Genomic DNA, 20,776 nt, shown 5'->3' with positions numbered 1-20,776 from the left:
AAAGAGAAAGGACATGTTTTAAGCTACTTAAGAGACTGAATTATTTCTGAAGCCTTAAACAAATAGTCATGTAGAAACAATGCAGCTAGTCATGTGGGGTCATTGGGTCTTGCCCCTCTTTTCACACTTAAGGAAGAGGCTGGAAGAGAGGTGACTTGCCCAGGGTCACCTTGCTAAGTGATGACCAATGGGTAAAAGTGCAGGAGCTCCTGGACTCCACAAACAGGGCTTTTTAAACAAAAAAAAAAAAAAACAAAAGAAGAACACAATGAACTCATCTGTCAAGTAATTTTTTTTTTTTTTTTTAAGATTTCATTTATTTATTTGAGAGAGAGAACAGGAGTGAGAGCACGAGCTGGGGGAGAGGCAGACTCCCAGCTGAGCAGGGAGCCTGATGCGGGACTCCATCCCAGGACCCTGAGATTGTGACCTGAGCTGAAGGCAGACACTAAACCAACTGACTGAGCCATCCAGGTGCCCCTAAAGTAGTCTTTTTAAAGAGACATGTATTTGGAAATATTTACAGTCAGTTTGCACGTGTGACTTGACGTATCTGAGAATGAGGAACACTTTTAATTTCTACCAGTGTTCTAAAAATCAAACTTTTAAATTGCTCACTTCCCCCAACGTACTGCAATATGCAGACTTTTTTGAGGTTTTAAGAGATTCCTTTTGACGAGGAAGCTTACATGAGAATTGAGGGGTCAGTATAGCCAGCATAATAATTTGAATGTTTTGAGAGTGAACTACAAATATTTTTAAGCTGACTCAGTAGATCTTTTTTTTTTTTTAAGATTTTATTTATTTATTTGACAGACAGAAATCACAAGTAGGCAGAGAGAGAGAAAGGGAAGCAGGCTCCCCGCCGAGCAGAGAGCCCGATGTGGGGCTCGATCCCAGGACCCCGGGATCATGACTTGAGCCAAAGGCGGAAGCTTTAACCCACTGAGCCACCCAGGCTCCCCACGACGACTCGGTAGATCTTAGTGGCTACCAGAGTTTAGGTGATTTGCTAGCATTTTATAATTTTTATCTTTTTTATTCTCCAAGTGTCAGCATCTTTTTTAGTTTTCAGAATTAAGTGGGTGGAAAGAGAAACTGCAAGTTAGGAAATCTGAATTGTAGTTCTTTAGAGTGGAGAAACCTGTAATTGTAGTAGTTATCTGTTTATTTTAATGTGTAGTTAAAATGTATCTCAGTCTTGAATTCAGAAATGATATTGTTTAGGAAAAAACTTAAAAAAAAAAAACATAAAAGTGTAGGGCACTTAACAGAAACTAAGTAGCAGTATATATGATGAGTAAGGAAGACAGTCCAAGAAGTGGAACAGAGGATGAGACAATCTCTAAAGTTTCTTCCAATATAAAATTCTGTGATTTTACTAATTACACCTGGTGTTTGGATTTCATTGTTTTGCTGGCGGGCTTTGCATATCTTTAGCAAACAATATATCTAGGGTGAATATAATTTTGGCTTTCATGCCACCTAAGTTTTCTGGGTAAAAAAATGAAAGCTTCAGTGTCACATTGGAAAACTTTTTAGAGATAAGGTCAGCAGAATGCCACGAACAGCATCAGGATTTGCTAGTGGGATGAGGGTGGTAAATGACGTTTGATTCCCATTAGAATGCTTTGTAAGGGTAATATTCCATTCTCACACTGAATTATAGGCTAATTGTGTACATAAGTCTTTCCCTGCACACATGGTCTAAAGAAGAAATCCATGTCGTGACAAATGACACAATAACAGCTTTTATGAAGATCTGTCCATGGGGCTTGCAACACTATACAAATTTGTTATTGGGAAAAATAACAGATATTGTCAAAAGAATATTCCATAGTGGAAGCAGTAATATTATCATATTTTTTATGGGCACAACACTCTTAATGTGTCAAGACTGAATAAATGAGAATGGTTTATTTGTTTGAATAGGCAGTAAAATATATCAACACTGGACAGTCAAGCTTCAAGAACAAGATTTGAGGCTTGGCACAAAACTTGGAGACTGAATTAGAAAACGTTTTGATGATAGCTCCTCTCGGAGAGACACCAGTGTGCCCAGCACTGCCATCGCTCCACCACCCCTAACAGCGTTTGTCTTCGATACGCAGCTCACTGGCCCATGAATTCACAGGTCCACAAATTCTGACACTGTCCCGGGAGGTGTTCAGACCAGCTGGATCGTGTGGAGGAAAAGAGACCCGTAGGGCTCTGTGGGCAGTGGAAATCTAAACACACAAGGAGAGCTGAAGAAACCAGGGCTCCTTGATTAGGGTGGAGAAGATATGAGGGGGTTATGGTACTTGTCCTCAAATATTTGAAGAACCGCCAAAGGGGAAAGGGGACTGGATACCTATTCTCTGGTATTTCACATGCAGAATATTGGGATGAAAGAAGAAAATAAGAAGAAAATATCAATGTAGTTATTGACCGTGGGGTATGTGTTCCGACTGTGCTGGGTGTTGGGTTTGTAACCTCCTTTAACTCTCAGAAAGTCCCGGTGTGGGGTGCCTGGGTGGCTCAGTGGGTTAAGCCGCTGCCTTCGGCTCAGGTCATGATCTCAGGGTCCTGGGATCGAGTCCCGTATCAGGCTCTCTGCTCAGCAGGGAGCCTGCTTCTCTCTCTCTCTCTCTCTGCCTGCCTCTCCATCTGCTTGTGATATCTCTCTGTCAAATAAATAAATAAATAAATCTAAAAAAAAAAAAAAAAAGAAAGTCCCGGTGTGGTCACCGTTACCTCCTTGTAGAGGAAGAGATGGAGGTCAGAGAAACTAAAAGGTACAACTTCTACTAAGAGTAGCAAAAATATTACCACTTAGTAAAAAAACAAAAACCACTTACTGAGTGTCTGCTCTGTGTCAGACTGTTCTAAATGCTTTGAGTACATGATACCTTTTTATCCTCACAGTAATCCTTTGGGAGAGGTACTATTTTTATATCCATTTTATTGGTGAGGAAACCAAGACACAGGAGTTAAGTCCCTTGCTTGGTGTCACACTGTTAATAAATCTGGAGTGAGAGTCAAAGCAGATAGTCAAGCCTGCTTCACTCTTCGGTCTTTCTGTGTCTTTGCTTTCTGAGAATGTGCCATGTGCCAGACCCAGTATTTGACAATTTGTATCCTCATAGCAACATAGAAGATTAGGCATTACTATTCCCATTTTACAGATGAGGGAAAAAAAAGTGAAGCCCCAAAGAATGAAATGACTTGCCAGAAGCAAATACCTTAGCCAACATTGTTCATTTTCAGGCTCTGGGCCAATCTCTTTGGACCATGCTCAGCTTTCTCTGTGCCTGTAGAGATGTAGACTGAATCAGAAACCTTTTAGCAAGTAGAATTGTTGAGAAAACCAGAATGCGGGGCCCCAGAGAAGAGAAGGGAGCTCAGGAGCTCTCCTTCCCTGGAAACCTTGGGAAGAAAACTTGTGTCAGTTAGGCAGAGATGGGGTAAAAGAGATTCAAGCTTCGTGTAAAACATTGAACCCAGGCACCCAGGGGCACCCGGGTGGCTAAGGCGTCTGCCTTCGGCTCACGTCTGATCCCAGGGTCCTGGGATGAAGCCCTGCATCAGGCTCCCTGCTCAGCGGGAGGCCTGCTTCTCCATCTCCCACTTCCCCTGCTTGTGTTCCCTCTCTCGCTGTGTCTCTCTGTGTCAAATTAATAAATAAAAAAGCAAAACAAAACAAAACGAAAAACATTGAACCCAATGCCCGCTAAGGTTTTGTCCGGTGCTGGGATTTTATGATGCTGTGTTTTCTTCTCATCTTCCCATGTCATCTTGTTTTCCCCTGGGTGTACTCAAATGTACGTACAAATCTCACTGTGATATTTGAATCTGGCTCTGGGGGTTAGATTGCCTTGGTAAGATACTCACTTGCTAGGATACTTGACATGATGCCTTAGGGGAAATGGTCAATCATTTGAGAAGTCAGCAGCATAAACAGTAAGCAGTGAAGTTAACTAAGACGGAAAATGTAGTCTGTGGGTCTTCGCACAATGTGAACAGGTGGATCTATTGGTAGTCGGGGTCTCCCTTAGACGTGCTGTTACGGTGAAAATACTTGACTGCCTTGACTTTTATTTCCAAAGCATTTACCTAATGCCCAATTTGGAAATAGTAGTTTTCCGAGGGTTGTCTCAACTTTAATTATATCTGTTGCAACTTGCCTACTCTGCTGGATTGCTGGATGTCTTATTTTCAACTCTGAATGTCTTTGGGTGGACGTGTCTTCCTTCTTGTGACCCCGGGGTGATATTTGTCATGTTATCCTGCAGCGTGCCTCTGGCATGCTGTGCTGTTTTGTGTCCTGAAGCCCTCTCTTGCCTTGTTTTGAGTTCTGGGGGTAACAAAGGACATTCCTGTCTCTGGGTCAGAGGATATACATGACTTATGCATTTGCCTATTTATACCTCCCCCTTTCCTTCCCCAAGTCTCTACCTCGAATCAATCCTCCATATCACTCTTAAATATCCACCTGATTCTCTCTGGTGACATCAAGTTGGTGATCTTGGTGGGTGAGCCTTCTCGGTCAGTCTTCCTGTATACTTTTTTTTTTTTTTTTAAGATTTTTATTTATTTATTTGACAGAGATCACAAGTAGGCAGAGAGGCAGTCAGAGAGAGGGAGAAAAGGAAGCAGGCAGAGAGCCCCATGCGGGACTCTATCCCAGGCCCCTGGGATCATGACCTGAAAGGCAGAGTCTTTAACCCACTGGGCCATCCAGGCCCCCCTCTTCCTGCATACTTTTGACTCATTTTATTTCAACTCAAAGCTAAGCAGATGCATTTTCTCCCTTTTCCCTTTCCCCTCTATTTTTCTATTCTGTGGCCTTTCTTTCACTGTTAATTCTGTTGGACATTTAAATGTTTCTCTGGAGGACATGGGAAGGTGGGGCGGAAAGTAGAAGCCACTTAAAATTGGTGTTCTTGTCAGTAGCCTCAGAAAGTTATTGCCCAGTGTAGAACTAAGATGGGAACCAGACAGATGATGTACCAGAGGATGATCTGCTTCTCTAAATTGAGGAGAAGTCACAGAATAGGGGCCTGTTCACAGTGAAGGGTTTATATCTGTGCTACTTTCTCATAAATTCAAAATGATAACTATAATGCATGTCCCTCTGATAAGTGATGGATGTGTAAAGGATTTCGATATAGTAGTTGTGCCTGGAGGTCAGCTAAGTTACAGAAAAGAGGAAATAGAGACTGTGTCTGTATATTCCCATTAGGTTCGGAACTGGAAAATAAAGATGTACTTATGTCTGTATGTATATGCGTATATGAGTATTTGAATTATTCATGTATTTAGAAGTCCAGTGGTTGATATTTATTTAATTTTCATTCAAATGTTGGTGGATTAAGCATCAGTGTGCACGGTCCGATTCCAGGGAGCATCTTAACTTTTGACAGGAAAACAGAATATTACGATCACTTTCACTTTTCCCTTCCAGTCTGCTGCAGAGAACAGTCATTCATTCTCTCGGGAACTGCTTTTAGAAGACAGGAGATATTGACGAGACTGGAACCACTAGGACTGAGTGTCCTAGAGTTTCAGTAATGGAAGGGAAGACACCAGACACTTCCATGTATATGGAAGAGTCAACATTGGTTAGAATCGGAAGGGTTTCCAGGTTACTCATGAGATCTCAGTGGATTAGTGAATATTCTCCATGATAATAGCGTTATTAATTTCTAGCCTTTACAGGAACAATTCATTGATTTTTGCAAACTTAAACTTTTTGGGTTTCCAATTAGACCCACTGCGTTAACCAGTTCATGGTGCCTCCCCCGCTCCTCCCTCTTTCCTCTTCTTTCCTCTTACTTCCCCTCCTTCTCCTGTGACAAAGAGAAAATTACATTAAAAGATTAACCGTTAAAGACATTCAGGACTATCCAGGTTGTCTCTCGAGGTCTTTATTCTCACTGAAATTGCCATTGTTAAAACAGATGGTTTCTTTTAGAAAACTGGGAAAAAGAAAGAAAAATTAAACAAAGCCTGTGGAGGTGACACATGTAGGGAATCTCGTGGTGAGCTTTCAGGGTATTCTCTGCTGCATGTTAACGAGGAAGGGTGGGGCTGTGACATGAAATATTGTTCCTTATTTAATGTTTCACACTCTGATCTCCGCATTGCATATTTGCCTCTCTTGTGACCTTCTCTTTGCCTTTATAACTGCTGCTTTTCACCCATAATCCAAAATAAGTGTACATTCCTACAGAGAAATTAAAGGAGGCTGTCAGTGTAGAGTTAATATAGTTAAAGCACCCTTAACTCTGCTACAAACCCCTTAAATAATTAAAACTGTATGCTTGAAGAGTCAGATTTGCATTTCTTTACCAAGTTTATTTAGCACACTTTGTTACACTCAATTAAATGAGACTGTTCTGTTTCATTTTCTTTGCTTCGGGTTGATCATTTTGCCTTTTGATTCTTATGCCCTAGTGTAATTTCACAGTGCTTAGGTCTCTAAAACTATACATATATTAATGCATATGTAGATCTATACACACCCATTAAAAGGCTTACTGTTTGTACTGAATCGAATCTTTGCCCAAGGCATCTGAGCGTTGCAAGTCGTCTGAGGTGTACCTGGGACTACAGATAATTCATGGTGGTAAAGAAGGAGCTTGACAATGTTCTTTTAACATTCAGTGTTTCTCTTTTAAGTCCTGTTATTTTGACGTCCCCTTCTCTCCCCACTGCTTGATTTGCGAATGTCTCAGCAAAGACAAGAAGATACAGGTGTTGAATGGTTGCGGAAAGGAAATTCAATATAAGTTCTATCTATATCTCTCCACCTCTCAGTTGGCAAAGCATGTGCAGAGTGTTCTCTGTAAATTAGTTCACTGCTTAAGTTATGCATGTTTAAGAAGGAATAAATGTAGTTATCCATTTCTTAATGAGTAGTGGGATCAATTGGAACACGATGAGAGAAAATAGCATAATTTTGCTTCCCCAGTTGGGGTTCAATATCCCTAAACTTCACCATTAATCACTCTATCCGTTTCCTAGGTTATTTCTGATTTTACATGTAAGCTATTCTTTCCTTTTCATTCTCCTCCCAGGTAAGTAAGCCTTTTTGAATTTGGTCCGTGGGGTTGGAGATGGGGGATGCTTTCTCCTGTGAACCCCAAAGTCTCCCTTGTTGCAACGGCCGCCTCTGCCTTTGCATCAGTTTATCTGGGTGCATTCAACGGATAACCGTCAATATGTATGTGCAATGACAATGACAAGGGTTCTAATATATTTAACTGTTATGGGATCTGTTATGTCTACTTTAGGGTCGACCCCATCCCATATGACACTCCAAAACCAGCGGGCCACACGCGGTTTGTCTGCATCTCAGACACGCACTCCAGAACAGATGGTATCCAGATGCCTTATGGGGACATCCTTCTCCACACAGGCGATTTCACCGAGCTGGGACTGCCCTCAGAGGTTAAGAAGTTTAATGACTGGTTAGGTAAGGAATGATTGCGTTCTGGCGCCCCCAATTAACCTTTCCCGTCCGAGTGTCACTCACTGCGTCCTAATTGAATTAGAGCACTTGGAAGCCAGCTCAGCCATTTCTCGTATGATATGCGGTGGTGTCTAGCTTTAATCCAATTCTGTTAATTAAAGATGAATTTTTAGATATTTAATTTTACTGTGCATCCTTTCAGTGCCTGGCCTCAGCGGCTCTGGGGCAAAGGGACGGAAAGCTTTGAAACCCATTTCATCTCACTCATGCTGCTTTAATGAGGGCATTCATTGGCACACAGGAGACCTAGAATCATATTTTTAATTCATTGGCTCTGCAGTCTTTCCCAGATATTATGAGCAAAGATGTACAAATGACCTACTAGGAAGAGAACATTTCTAAGAAGTGGAGGAGGCTGTGAAAGTCTTTCTCTGAAGGGAGGGTCCTAGCACAGTGCTGCTTTTGTGGGCAGCTTTCCTAAGTGAACCAAAGGGGCCCCTAAAACTCCTGACATGATAAGTTGTCTTGCTGTAAAGCTCCCCAAACTTGGAATGTGAAACTACCCCAGATACACCAAGAAAAGGATAATGACAACTTTGTGGTTACTGTAGAGGCACTCGTAGGTCAAGGGTTATGGAAAAATGTGTGCAACTGGGTCAGACAGTTGCCAAATATTAGCATTACAAGGCAATCATGGGGTTATTCGTAGCTAGATTAGAGACACACCTTTTTTTTTTCCCCCTCCCCACCCGACATGTTTTAAAAGAATCCTCTTAGGTGAGGACAAGAAGGCAAGGGTTCTGAGATTTTAGAATCTCTAAAGACACTAAAGAGTTATATAGTAAAGAGCAGAAATCATGCTGAAAGAATAATGTCATGAATAATATGTCAGTCAATAAAAATTACTCAGGAGATTTAGGCAGAAAGTTTAAAATTCATTTTGCATCAGACTAAAGCAGGGGCTGAGAAATTTTTGAATAATTGATGAAATGATAAAATGTCTGTGTGAATGGAAAAATAGCATTCATTAATAACAGTTAAAATGTTTTTTAAAGCTAAGCCCAACTACTAACATAACAATTTTCAGTTTTCCCCTGACCTTGCCCATCTAGCCACATTTTATGTAGTTGGCATCTGAGGATGTATCTGGTCTTTTACTTCTGGCTATTTTCATTGAATATTATTGACATGATTTTCAACGACTTTGCATAATTTTCATGTTCGTCCTTTTAAATCGTAACATGACATTAATATTGTTCTGTGCTTTTATTTAATGAGGGAATTCCTCTAAAAATGAATATTGATATTGATAATTTCTCCTCTGATACCTAGCACTGAAATTTGCATTTTCATTTGTATATGTCTTCTTGCTTCTATTGACTTATTTCTTAGGGTAAAATATTGTATAAATTAAGTTACTAAGTAAAAGGATATGAAATTCTTTATGGTTTTTGCTGTGTGTCGGCATCTTGCTTTCCAAGGGGATTGTAGCCATGTAGTTTACTAAACAATGAATGGGTACACCAATGTAAGCATGATCGCAACAGCATTGGATATTGGAGCTTTATATTTTGTGCTGTTTTAGTAGTTACTCAGTCATCTCGTTTTAAACAGCAGGATACCTTAAATAACATTCAGCATAATCTCATTTCTATAGATAACTCAGAGATACAGAGAAGTTAAATGACTCTCTGAATCTGCTTGTGGCAGAGTTGGGTCTATAAGCCAGATCTTTTCACTTCTCTTTTGCCTTTGTAAAATTGGCTTTCAAGTACTATTCTCTCTTAATTTTAGCAACTTTTATTTATGAACTGTTAGCAGGCTGAATAACTTGAGGTTGAATCATGACAGTCCTAAACTGTTCTGTGAAACTGAATCTCAATGCAGAAATGATCTAGCTGCCTTGACAATGTTGATTCGTAAAGAAAGGGACTAGCACTGTGGGAAGTGTTTATAGAAGTACAAGACAGGATAGACCTGGTTATAATCTTGTTTAGCCACTGACCTTGGGCAACTGAGTTAACCTCTCTTTTCCCCTTGGTTTCCCTCTGCAGAACTAAGGATTAATACTACCTGTCTTTCTGGATTGTTGTGCAGATTAATCAGTAAATGATTGCTGCTAGTAAGTTTTTGTGGGCCATTAATAACTGAATGGGGAATGTGGTGAATGGACCATCAACAGATATTTAAAGGGTAAAAACAAGAAGAGGTCAGAAGAGTTATTTAGTAGATTAGAAGTCAACACTGGGAGATTTTATAAGGGAAAGTACTCTGTAAATGGAAATGTGCCGTAACTAAGGAAATAAAATGATAAGGAAATAAAATGCTAAGGTCCAGTTGCACGGTCAGTTTTTTCTCTTCTCATTTCCCCTCTGATCTTGTGTGGCAGAAGTAAGAGGCCTCAGCACAGGGTGTAGAACACGAGGCCAAAAGGAGCCCATGGGATAAGGATAAAGTTGGGATCCCATAGGGAAGGACCAGAATAGCTCAGTTACCCTGGCAACCTTATGGTGCTTTCAGAGTGAGAGAGGGTGTGAGATTACGCTCTGCCACTTGGCTCAACGGAAGCCTCGCACCTGAAGAAAGTGCTTCTAGCAACCGTTGCCAGATGACCTAGCAGAATGGAGTCAGGGGTCAGATCGGTCTGGGGCTTTTGTCTTAACAGGGCACCCAACTCTCACTGACATGGGTCGTTACAGATTTTGGAAGACACCTCAAGTTCAAAGAACCTCTTATTGATTTCCATCTTTCTGCTTTAGACTATCCCGATCATTGGAAACAATCTGACCATCCCCCCAGCTCCTTTCTTCTCCAGCAGGCTCCAACTGATGTGGATAAAGACAACAGAGCCAGAGGCAAAAATAAATAAATAAATAAATAAATCCCTAAACCAGAAACTAGAAGGGACTGGTACCACGGATTTAAAGAGGGATTTAGACTGTAAGAGGGAGGACCAAAGGGTATTCGGAGTAGAAGCAGACAACAAGCCCCCCTTACTGGACTCAATCCTAGGACTTTTAGAAGCTTCAGAGGTCCCACCTCCTAATTTGAGAGAAGGGTACACTGAGGTTGGAGATGAAATGAATTGCTCAGAGTCATTCAGAAAACAGATGGCCACATGGGGACTAGAACTTGAACAGGGAGGGGTGTTGAATGAACCTGTATTATCTGTAGGTGGTAGAGTCCAGATACCGTACCTGTTCCCCACCCCCCCAATTACATGTATCATTCATGCTGTCCTCACATGAACTGATGAAGTTGTTCTTGTTACTAATGAGTAAGCTATTATTAGCTTCTTCAGTACTTATGAGGACACTGAGCCTTGGTGAAGTTCACTTGTTTATGATCCTAACAACTAGGAGGTAACCTCAGCATTTGAACTTGGGTCCATTGGACTCCATTTCCTGAGTGTGTCCTCCTGGCTTTCTCTATTCCCAGTGTGGGGCTTAGAATCCCTGCTGGAGGAACCATATCCTGGGTAAAACAGTGGTTCTTTGAATAACTGCCTCCTTGGACACATACACTCACATATATGGATGCTGAGGGTCTCAGGTGGGTTTATGGCATGTTAGAACAGTTTTATGGTACAACCTCTGTCTAGGTGTTGGCTGCTGGGAGGGCGTTTTGAGGTGGGGAAGCATTCTTAACGTCTGGTGTAGACAATTCCAATGGTAGCAGATTACAAAGAGGTGAATACTGACGAGGTAGCCAGGCACGTAGGCTCTGGGGGATGTCTACATCATTTCGTGACGATGTAGCCAGGCACGTAGGCTCCGGGGGATGTCTACATCATTTCGCGACATGAACATTTCATCGCACTCATCTCAGTCCTTCAAATGAATACGCACTGACTGGAGCCCGACAATCTTTTCTTTTGTGGGCTGGTCTCTCCCCCTTCTGAACACTTCAATTAAAAAAGAAACCCCAGGGGGTGCGGAAAAAAAAAAAAAACCCAGGGGGCGCCTGGGTGGCTCATTGTGTTAAAGCCTCTGCCTTCCGCTCAGGTCATGATCCCAAGGTCCTTGGATCGAGCCCTGCATCGGGCTCTCTGCTCATTGGGGAGCCTGCTTCCTCCTCTCTCTCTCTCTCTCTCTCTGCCTGCCTCTCTACTACTTGTGATTTCTGTATGTCAAATAAATAAATAAAATCTTAAAAAAAAAACAAAAAAAACCCAGCATATTCTGACAGCTGACTGCTGATGCTGATCTGGCTGGTCAGACACCCCAGTCCCTCATCTCGAAAACCAGCTCCCCTTCTCCCTACCCAGTGGCCGCCCATGGTGCTGTCTTGAAGGGAACAGCCCAGGGTCAGAGAGACATGTGCCTTCTTATTGCCAGGGACTGTAGGGTTGTGGGAAAGAGGGACAGATCAATCTTTCCCAGAGAAACTATTTTTAAAGTGATAGTTAGGGCCCCTGGGTGGCTCAGTGGCTTAAAGCCTCTGCCTTTGGTTCAGGTCGTGATCTCAGGGTCCTGGGATCAAGTCCTGCATTGGGCTCTCTGCTCGGCTGGGAGCCTGCTTCCTCCTCTCTCTGCCTGCCTCTCTGCATACTTGTGATCTCTCTCTGTCAAATAAACAAATAAATTCGTTAAAAAAAAAGTGATAGTTAAATCCTCTTGTCCCATTAATACATTAGGTCAGATATGCTACAGGTATGTCACAGGGGAATAGGCTTTGGAGAGCTGAATTGGGATCCTAGCCACTCAACCATTATAGCATTTTCTTTTTTATCTTGGCACAAATGCATCCTAATCACAGGCTTGGCTTCAAAATAAATTTGCCAACTATAACACGCTTGCTAGTTACGATGTGATTATTTTTATTGGTAGTAAATTCTGAACCACTGATATGCCTGAAGGTACATCATGTAAGCCATTGGGCTACTTGTGGTCTTCCTTCCCTTTACCCCTGTTTTCTTCCAGCCTGTGCCTCTTTGATATTCTTTACTGTTCTTCACTGTCCCCTTGGTTTCATCCCTGCTGTCCTCTCACCTTGAGAATATTTTTGGCAGACGTCTTCTTGAATATGGCTCATGCATACTGAACTTTCATGGTTGTTCTGTAATTGTTTGCTTGTGTCTTCCCCACTAGCCAACAGCGCGTGCCTGACAAGCCTCTTTGTACACCCATTTAGGAGTATAGGGCTTGAGGCACAGTGTGCAGAAATGGTTGTTGAATCCTGGAGTGAATGAATGAACATAAAGGTACAAGGCTTTTTTCTGCCTGTACTTTTGGCACAGACTTTAAAATTATGTAGTTCTGTATGTAAAATCTCTTTCTCTTTCCCTTTCTCCTCAAAGTATTTATAGAACTCAATTGGCTATTGTTAATGATTCCTACATATGGTGCAGAAATATTATAAAGGGTTTGTTGTTGTTTTGTTTCCTATTATAATTAGACCAAGTTCTTGGGTGGCCTGTTGTTTCTGCCTAAAGATTACATGTAACAATCTGGCCAGTTAGAATCCCTTTTAGCACAGCCCATGAACTTTCCATTAAGACTTTTCCTTGGTCTTGGTTGTTATGTAATAGCTTTGAACTTCAATTTCTCCAGGCCTGAAAGGAAGAATGAAAATATTCCCAAGGAAAATCTCAACAAGAAGATTATTCATATTTGTGGGAGTATTGTATTAGGCATGGCTATAACCGAGTGTGACTGTAACAAACATCACAGATTGTAGACCTATAAATTGATTTTGCTTCTTTCAGAATAATCATATCGGGAGACTGTGTCCCTTCTCCAGCAATCTTGCTGTTGACCCAGAGTTTTGGAGGTGGGCTTTAGGAAAAGCTTTCATAGTCTGGGCTATTAATTTCATTCTTATATATGCATGCTTGATTACTTAGGAAAAACAAAATTACCTATGGCCAGAGATAACCACGGTTGACATTTTAGTGTGAATCTTTATGGAATGTTTTCTGTTCATACTTACACACACACACACACACACACACACACACACATATCATCTACCAAAATATAGATTTATGTTAGTACTGTTTTATTGTGTGTTTTTCATCCTAATATATCACAACTTTCCACATCAATAAATATGGCTAAAATACTTTGTCCCCCAAAAAGAATATTTTAATAGAATTAAGACACACATAAAATTATAAAAATTCAAGTATTTGATGTGTGCAAAGTAGAAAATATACATCCCTCTATAAGGTTATCTTTAGAGTAATTCTCTTTGACTATGAAATGTGAGAGAATTTTTTTTGACTTTCTGTTTCTGTCTTGAGTTTTCTCAGTAGCAGCAAATATTCACCCTTTAAGGACTTTTTGTTTAAAGACTATTTTAAAAAATTGTTAAAACTGTGCATATTATCCTGTAACTTTAAAAAATTAACACATCATGCTCATAGCATTCTGCTCTGTGGATGCACTCTGATTTATTTAACCAGATCTCTATTACTGGACACCTAAGAAGTCTTCATTCTTTTATTATCTGCACTAGTGTGAGGAAAATTCTTTCTGCTCTTTCTTCGCAGACATCCTTAAGTTATATTTGTAGGCTATCCCCCAGCAGTAGAATTGTTGGTCCAAATGATATATATCTAAAAAAAAATTGGTTTTATTATATATTACCAAATTCCCCCCAATTAAGATTATCATTCCCCACTAATACTCTCCGTAGCCTTTGAAAATTTGTTTCATGTGTTTTTGAATGTCTTCAGTGTCAGAAAATCTTCGTCCTCTAAGGGCTTTTTAAAAATGAATGCAGACTCTTTTTCTCATGGAGAAAACTTACATACTCATGGTGAAAAAATGTAAATAATGGTACAGGAAAAAAAAAAAAAGGATCACCAGGGTATCTTACAGTTCACAGATAACTTCTCTTCACAGCTCGTATGCATCCTGTTGTGTGGGATGTGAATGCATATCTAAGTACTGATGTGTAGAAAGACAGGAGGGTATAGAGTTAGAGCATGAGTACAAGACTTTATCTGCCATGTTGATTACATTTTTTTTTTAAGATTTTATTTATTCACTTGACAGAGAGAGATCACAAGTAGGCAGAGAGGCAGGCAGAGAGAGAGAGGGGGAAGCAGGCTCCCTGCTGAGCAGAGAGCCCGATGCGGGACTCGATCCCAGGACTCCGAGATCATGACCTGAGCCGAAGGCAGCGGCTTAACCCACTGAGCCACCCAGGCGCCCCTATCTGCCATGTTTAAATCCTGATCTCAATATTGTTAATGCTGCGATCTTCAATTTATTCCTCCGTCAAAGGAGAATTATTCATGCTTAGTGTATCTTTCTAACCTATGAGGATGGTTGTAGGTTCAATAATATAATGGTCAAACAGTGAATGGTCAGTAAATGTAACTTGCTCTCTTGTGCTATGTGCGCCATGACTTCTTCCTGTCCTGTTGGTGCATGTCTCTTACTCCCTGGGAGAGCAGAACTTCAGCAGAAGTGGCTTTACAGGCTCTTCTGTTGCAGTGACCTGCTGGCTTGAGGCCCATTCTGCATGCAGAGCTGAGCAAAGGGTGAACACCTTGGCTTTGTGTGGCCTCTGGAAACCTGGCTCTGTCTCCTTCACATACACACACCACAGCCAACACACATCGACATATTCCTAGATTCTGATTCCCTCTGAGCTACACACCCGAGGGGCCAAGCCTCCCCTTTTCCTAGCCCTCTCTTCAATGTCCTGTCATGTCCCTCCTGTCCTGATCTTGAATCTGGCACATGCCCTCTCCTCTCCAGTGTCACGGTGCCTCCTTCTGGGAACCATCCTTGTGCACTGGCTCCTGCTTCACAAAATCCAGCACACCAGCCTTCAGCCAGGTGATCGGTGGCAGATTCCAATTTATGTCCTAAGCCCTTATACATAATGATTTCTAGACATGGTTGTCACATTTAAGGCTTCTGATTTTTTTTTTTTTTGAACAATACAAAATTATTAGGAGCTGGAGCTTGTGAAGTGGTCAAGTTGAGAGATACCATTTAGAATAAAAAATAATGATGTGATATAATGGCAACAAAAGTCCTGGGGATGTAATGTACAGCACGGTGGCTATAGTTAATAATACTGTATATTCTAGCACAGTGATGCAGTATAGTGTAATATAGTGCAATACTATATACTGTGGGATAGTTATATATAAGCATTACGTATTTGAAAGTTGCTAAGAGAATAAATAGATCTGAGAAGTTCTCATCACAAGAAAAAAATTTTGCAACTATGTGTGGTGACAGAGGTTAGCTAGATTTATTGAGGTGATCATTTTGCAGTATATACAAATATTGAATCATTATGCTATATACCGAAAACTAGTAAAATTTTTTACATCAGTTATACCTCAGTAAGAAAAATACACCAAACAATGGTGTGGTGCAATAATGTCTAGTGAAGTGGGTAGCAGCTCCCAATGAAAAGTTTCAGAAATGATTTGAGCAGGCGAACCTCATTGGAATATTTATGGACATATAACTTTATTACCACGTAATAGTCATATCTAATAAAGAGCCTTTGTAGGAGGCTTGGAGAAGGACAAACAAGATGACTTTTCCCATGATTTATGGAGAAGAAGGTGTCAGAGAGTTCTTTAGAGCCTAGAATTCCCTGATTGTTATTGTTTAGAGTTTAATATCAAAGGAGTTTCTTAGCCTTTAGCTTGCTCACAAAACCCAATCTGACATGCTGCACTTTTTAGCTTTTGATTCATAATTTGGTTTTTCCAGTTATCATTCTAAAGTTATTACTTATTTAATAGCTTCTGTTTCTATTTTAAGCACTTTACTGAGGGTGTTTGCTTTTTTCTCCTTAGTGTGAAATTGTTGACTTTTAAAAAGTGCCTGTGAGGTACCTGTATGTATCTGTTGTGTGCATACAGACATTCTGTTTTCTTGCGTGTACTACTATATTTGCTTCACCTGAATAGTTGATTCATGCTTGGTATCACTTGTCCTTTTTTACATTGGAGAATCTTTTTCCCTAAGGTGAATTACTTCATGGTCTAATTTATATATAAAATATTTTCCAATAAGGACAAAATTCATTTTAAAGCACGATTCAATTTTGATATAAAATTAAGTAAGATTCTTGGGGGGGGGGAGGAACCCAAATACAGAACAATTGAATATGCTCAATGAAGTGAGATTGGATTTTGTTCCATTAGGAAGGATCGTTAGTGACCTGAGGACATGATGACTAGGTCATTTGTGATCCGTGTGAACCTAATCCTCTTTGTTATGGCCAGCCATTTTCTTAAATTGCATTAATTATAATGCTTCTAATTTATATGACATCCTTCCTCCAAAGGACTCAAAGTACCTTTGAGTATATTAGATCATTAATGCTTATAATGGTTCAGGGAAGTTGATATGGGCAGACGGTATTGCTGATGTCTTGCTGATGGATGGATGGAGATCTAGAAATGTGGAAGGACAGGCTGGGGTCATACTGTGAGTTAACATAAGAACTGGACATTTCACTACATGCTTCTTCCAGCTTTCAGTTCTAAAACTTCCTGTTTTTTCCTTTTCTGAAATAATCGGCATCTCTTAGAAAGAAACAGACATAGGCAGGACATCTATAACCATCACTTCCCCAGCTACACAGAAAAAGCTAGGTAACAGCCCTTTGAAAAGGGGGAGTCTTTTTGTATTTTGCTGTATGGTAATTGTATCACCATTTAAAATAAAGAAAATTTAAAAAGGAGTTTTTTGGACACAAAAAAGTCTTCAGCTTTTCCAAGCCATATGATCCAAGAGGGAAAGCTGAAGCCCCCAACTTGCATACGCTTGACCCTTGAACAACATGGTCATTTGAACTGCACGGGTCCACTTACATGTAGTTTTTTTACAGTACTATGGATTATTTCCTCTTCCTTATAATTTTATTATAATGTTGTGTGCTCTAGCTTACTTTATTGTAAGAATACAGTATATAATACATGCAATACATGCTAAATGTGTATGCACATATTCCGCTGTGTGGGAGGGCTGGCACTCCTAACATCTGCATTGTCCAAGGGTCAGCTGGTATTGCTAAATCCTGGAGCAGGATCCTTGTCTCCCAGAACAGGAAGGAACTTCATCCTCAGAAGATGATGTGCATCTATTCTAACTACCTTTTAAGGTCCAGGTCCTGTTTTGGGACATGTACTGAGAATGCAGAAGGGAACGAGAGGGTAGATCATTGCATTTGAAATCCAGACATTGACTGCCAGTGTGATTTCCCCCTTTTCTATAAGCAACTGGAACTCTGCATTTCAGCATCTTACTCAGTTTCTCACAGATTTGTTAATGGAGGGTCCAGGAATAGGAGCCTTGTTTTCTGTCTTGTGTGATGTCATTTGTCCTCCTATGTTAATATTGTGTATCAAATCTGGGAGATTCTTCTTACTCTTTGAGATTTTGAATATGGAATGGAGTACAGATTTTATCTTAATCTTTTTTTGTCCAGACCCTTGTGTCTAACTAGTGACTAGGTGTTTTGCCATAAACTGTAGAAGGTACATCAGGTATCTCAAAACCAGTGTATCTCAGACTGAATTAATATCTCCTCCAAAGACTGCTCATTCTCCTGAATTCCCCTTGCAATTTACATCACTGTCAATTCAGGCACCCAAAGTATCTTTTGGACCTCCACTGTGCTTAAAGAAACTGCCAAGGCTTAGCCTTCCATTCATTCTTCTTTCTTGGAATCATACATGAATGGTAACATTTACTGAGCACTCACCGTTCCCAGACCCTTTACAAGAATGAACTCATTTACTCTTACTCAAGTTAGTTGATGCTGTTGTGACCACTCTTACAAATGCAGAGATGGGGGCACAGAGCCCTTTTTCCATGAGGTCTCCCACCAGACTGCTATTTTGTGGAATGTATTTTAGGATCCATTAACTGATGGGAGAAAGTCCATTGGGACGTTCAAGGCTTGTTATGAACTGGTCTAATCAATCTCTCCAGCCTCACTTCCCACCGTACTTCTCTCCATCCTATCCTTAGCTCTTTGGGCTTCTGTCTTATCGTTTTCTCCCTGCTCCCTGTCATCTGACCACAGCCACATTCTGGTCCATGGTATTTCCACCTTGAACCTTCGTACTTAACAGTTTCTTTGGTCTATGGGTCTCTGTTCAAATGCCACCTCCTTGATAAGACCTTATTTTTCCTACTTCCGTGTCTTATTTGTTGTTCTTCCTCCAACGAGGGCAAGCTCCATGAGGGTCTGCATTGTCTTGTCGGCCACTATATTCTCTACACCTACAACACTTGCTGACACATAGGAGCTTCTCTGAACACGTGTGATAGTGAACAGATAGATGGATGAAAGCAAGCTCCGGGAGAGCAGCGGGCATGTGTCACTGGCTCCTTGCCATTGATGGGGTTGCAAGCACAGTGCTGGGTGTGTAGTAAGTACTCAGTAAATTTTTGCCAAGTAACTGAATATTTGTTCCTGTTGATCCTGCCTGTCTTGTTCTTTTATTTTTTTTCTGTGAGCTCTTGCCCATTCTTTAAGGCCCAATTCAAAGTTACTTCTTTTTTAAAGATTTATTTATTTGACAGACAGAGATCACAAGTAGGCAGAGAGGCAGGCAGAGAGAGAGAGATGGGGAAGCAGGCTCTCTGCTGAGCAGAGAGGAGCTTGATCCCAGGACCCTGAGATCATGACCTGAGCCGATGGCAGGGCCTTAACCCACTGAGCCACCCAGAAGCCCCTCAAAGTTACTTCTGTTCTGAAACTGGCCCTGCCATCCCTGGTGGTGGTTATCCCTTCTTCCCTTCCACACTGTGTTCAGCCCATTACTACACATTACTTTTATGGCTTTTGGTCTCCTCTTCTGATTATGAGCCTCCTGAGCACTCACTGCAATGGAATCTTTAGCAAATAAGGACTCCTTAAAAAATGTTTGGTTTTCTTCACTTCATCGCTTTACTTCCATGAACAAAATGCATTGTTTCCCCGACCTTCAGCCACCTCTTCTCTGCAACACAGAAGAGATGAAGTGCCATGTAGATGTTAGAGATGATCGTTTCATTAACATTAAATCACAACCCTCCCTATCTTGTAGTGCAACCTCTGAATATATTTCCTGACCGCAGCACAGGTTTCTAGGTAACGACAGTCATCCTTAGACCAAAGTGGTCCTCCGTATGGCTTTGAACTTGCTGATACTTAATAGATCGCTTGCATTTGAACTCTCCTACCTCCTCCCGGCCTGCCTGTGTATTGTTTCCTGGAATCTTTTTTCCAGCTGTCCCCTGGGCTTTTGGTGTCATTTTCCTGGCCCTTCAAGGCGCATGGAGAGTCAGTTGTGCTTCTAGTCTGTCGCTGCGCGCACTAATTCTTGACGTTTCCCCAGCCCTCCCTCCCTCTTTTGACTGATAAATTTTCATTATTGGTTTTGCGTGAAAGTCTTCAGGGTTCCACTCGGCCTGACCCCTGTGGTCACTTAGTGATTACATGCGCCAGCTGAGGTAATTTATTCACTTTGTTTTGGTGTGAACATGTCCCATGGGTCTTGTAACTGCTGTAATCACTTGACCCTAGTGACTGTTAAGTGCTTTAAACACAGTTATTTTAAATTTATAATTGTTTTCATTAAAAATCCCTTATAGTAACTTAACTGACCTTGCTGTCAACGTGGCGTTACGTGCAGGGGGAAGAAATGAAAATATTATGATGCAAATAATATAGTACTCATCAGAGATACGCAGCAAATCATTCGCTCACCCTACACATGTTCACTTGGAGTCGTGCAAGGAAGATGAAAGAGAAGAGGACATAATTACAGCATGGCCCACGTAATGCAGTACAGCCATTCCAGCACGTGGGGCAGGCCACTAGCCTAGGGAGCAGGACGTGGAGTCCAAGGTGAAGTTCCAGAAGGACCACTCTTGTATAGACAGCACTTCTTACACCAGTGGGTAGCCCCAGTTGATTAATCATCTGTCAGTTAACATTTTTGTACTTTTACATTGAATTTAATTTCAATTTCAGAAAAGTGGGAGGTCCAATGAGCTCAGAAAATGAAATTTGTTTGATTGAAGGCTGCCAGACTGTGAGGTAGAATGTGCTAGGTAATGAGATCAAAAGAGTCTTGATAACCTGGTATTAAAAACGTGCACAGTCAGATTCTCTTTGTGTTTCTGGCCTGGCTGAGTCAGTCCTTGTGGAAACTTGAAGGTACATTCCAGAGCTGTGGGTGGAAGGAGTCCTTCAAAGACTGTTGATTAGTACACATTCATATTTTAGCCTAAGATGGGGGTCCATTTTGAAACTCACAGTTAGATTGCTCCTCTTGGTTTTGTTTTTGTTTATTATTGTATATTATTTTGATTTTGTTTTGTTTCTTCTTGTTGTTGT

The 20,776-nt window shown here is 41.0% G+C and overlaps 1 protein-coding gene across 4 annotated transcripts in view; it reads left to right on the top strand.

The window, feature by feature from the left end:
• The window catches only part of MPPED2 (metallophosphoesterase domain containing 2), a 174,923-nt gene that overhangs the window by 42,234 nt on the left and 111,913 nt on the right, over window positions 1-20,776 (top strand). For all 4 annotated transcript variants that reach the window (XM_044259005.1, XM_044259006.1, XM_044259008.1 and 1 more), the window contains exon 3: window positions 7,278-7,459. In XM_044259005.1, the coding sequence (XP_044114940.1) occupies window positions 7,278-7,459 (182 nt within the window). The remainder of the gene's footprint in view (window positions 1-7,277; window positions 7,460-20,776) is intronic.

Source organism: Neovison vison, chromosome 7 (assembly GCF_020171115.1).
Source record: "Neovison vison isolate M4711 chromosome 7, ASM_NN_V1, whole genome shotgun sequence".
In the NCBI taxonomy this organism is placed as follows: Eukaryota; Metazoa; Chordata; class Mammalia; order Carnivora; family Mustelidae; genus Neogale; species Neogale vison.
The sequence above is the reverse complement of the archived record's forward strand: the minus strand, read 5'-3'. Positions and strand labels throughout refer to the sequence as shown.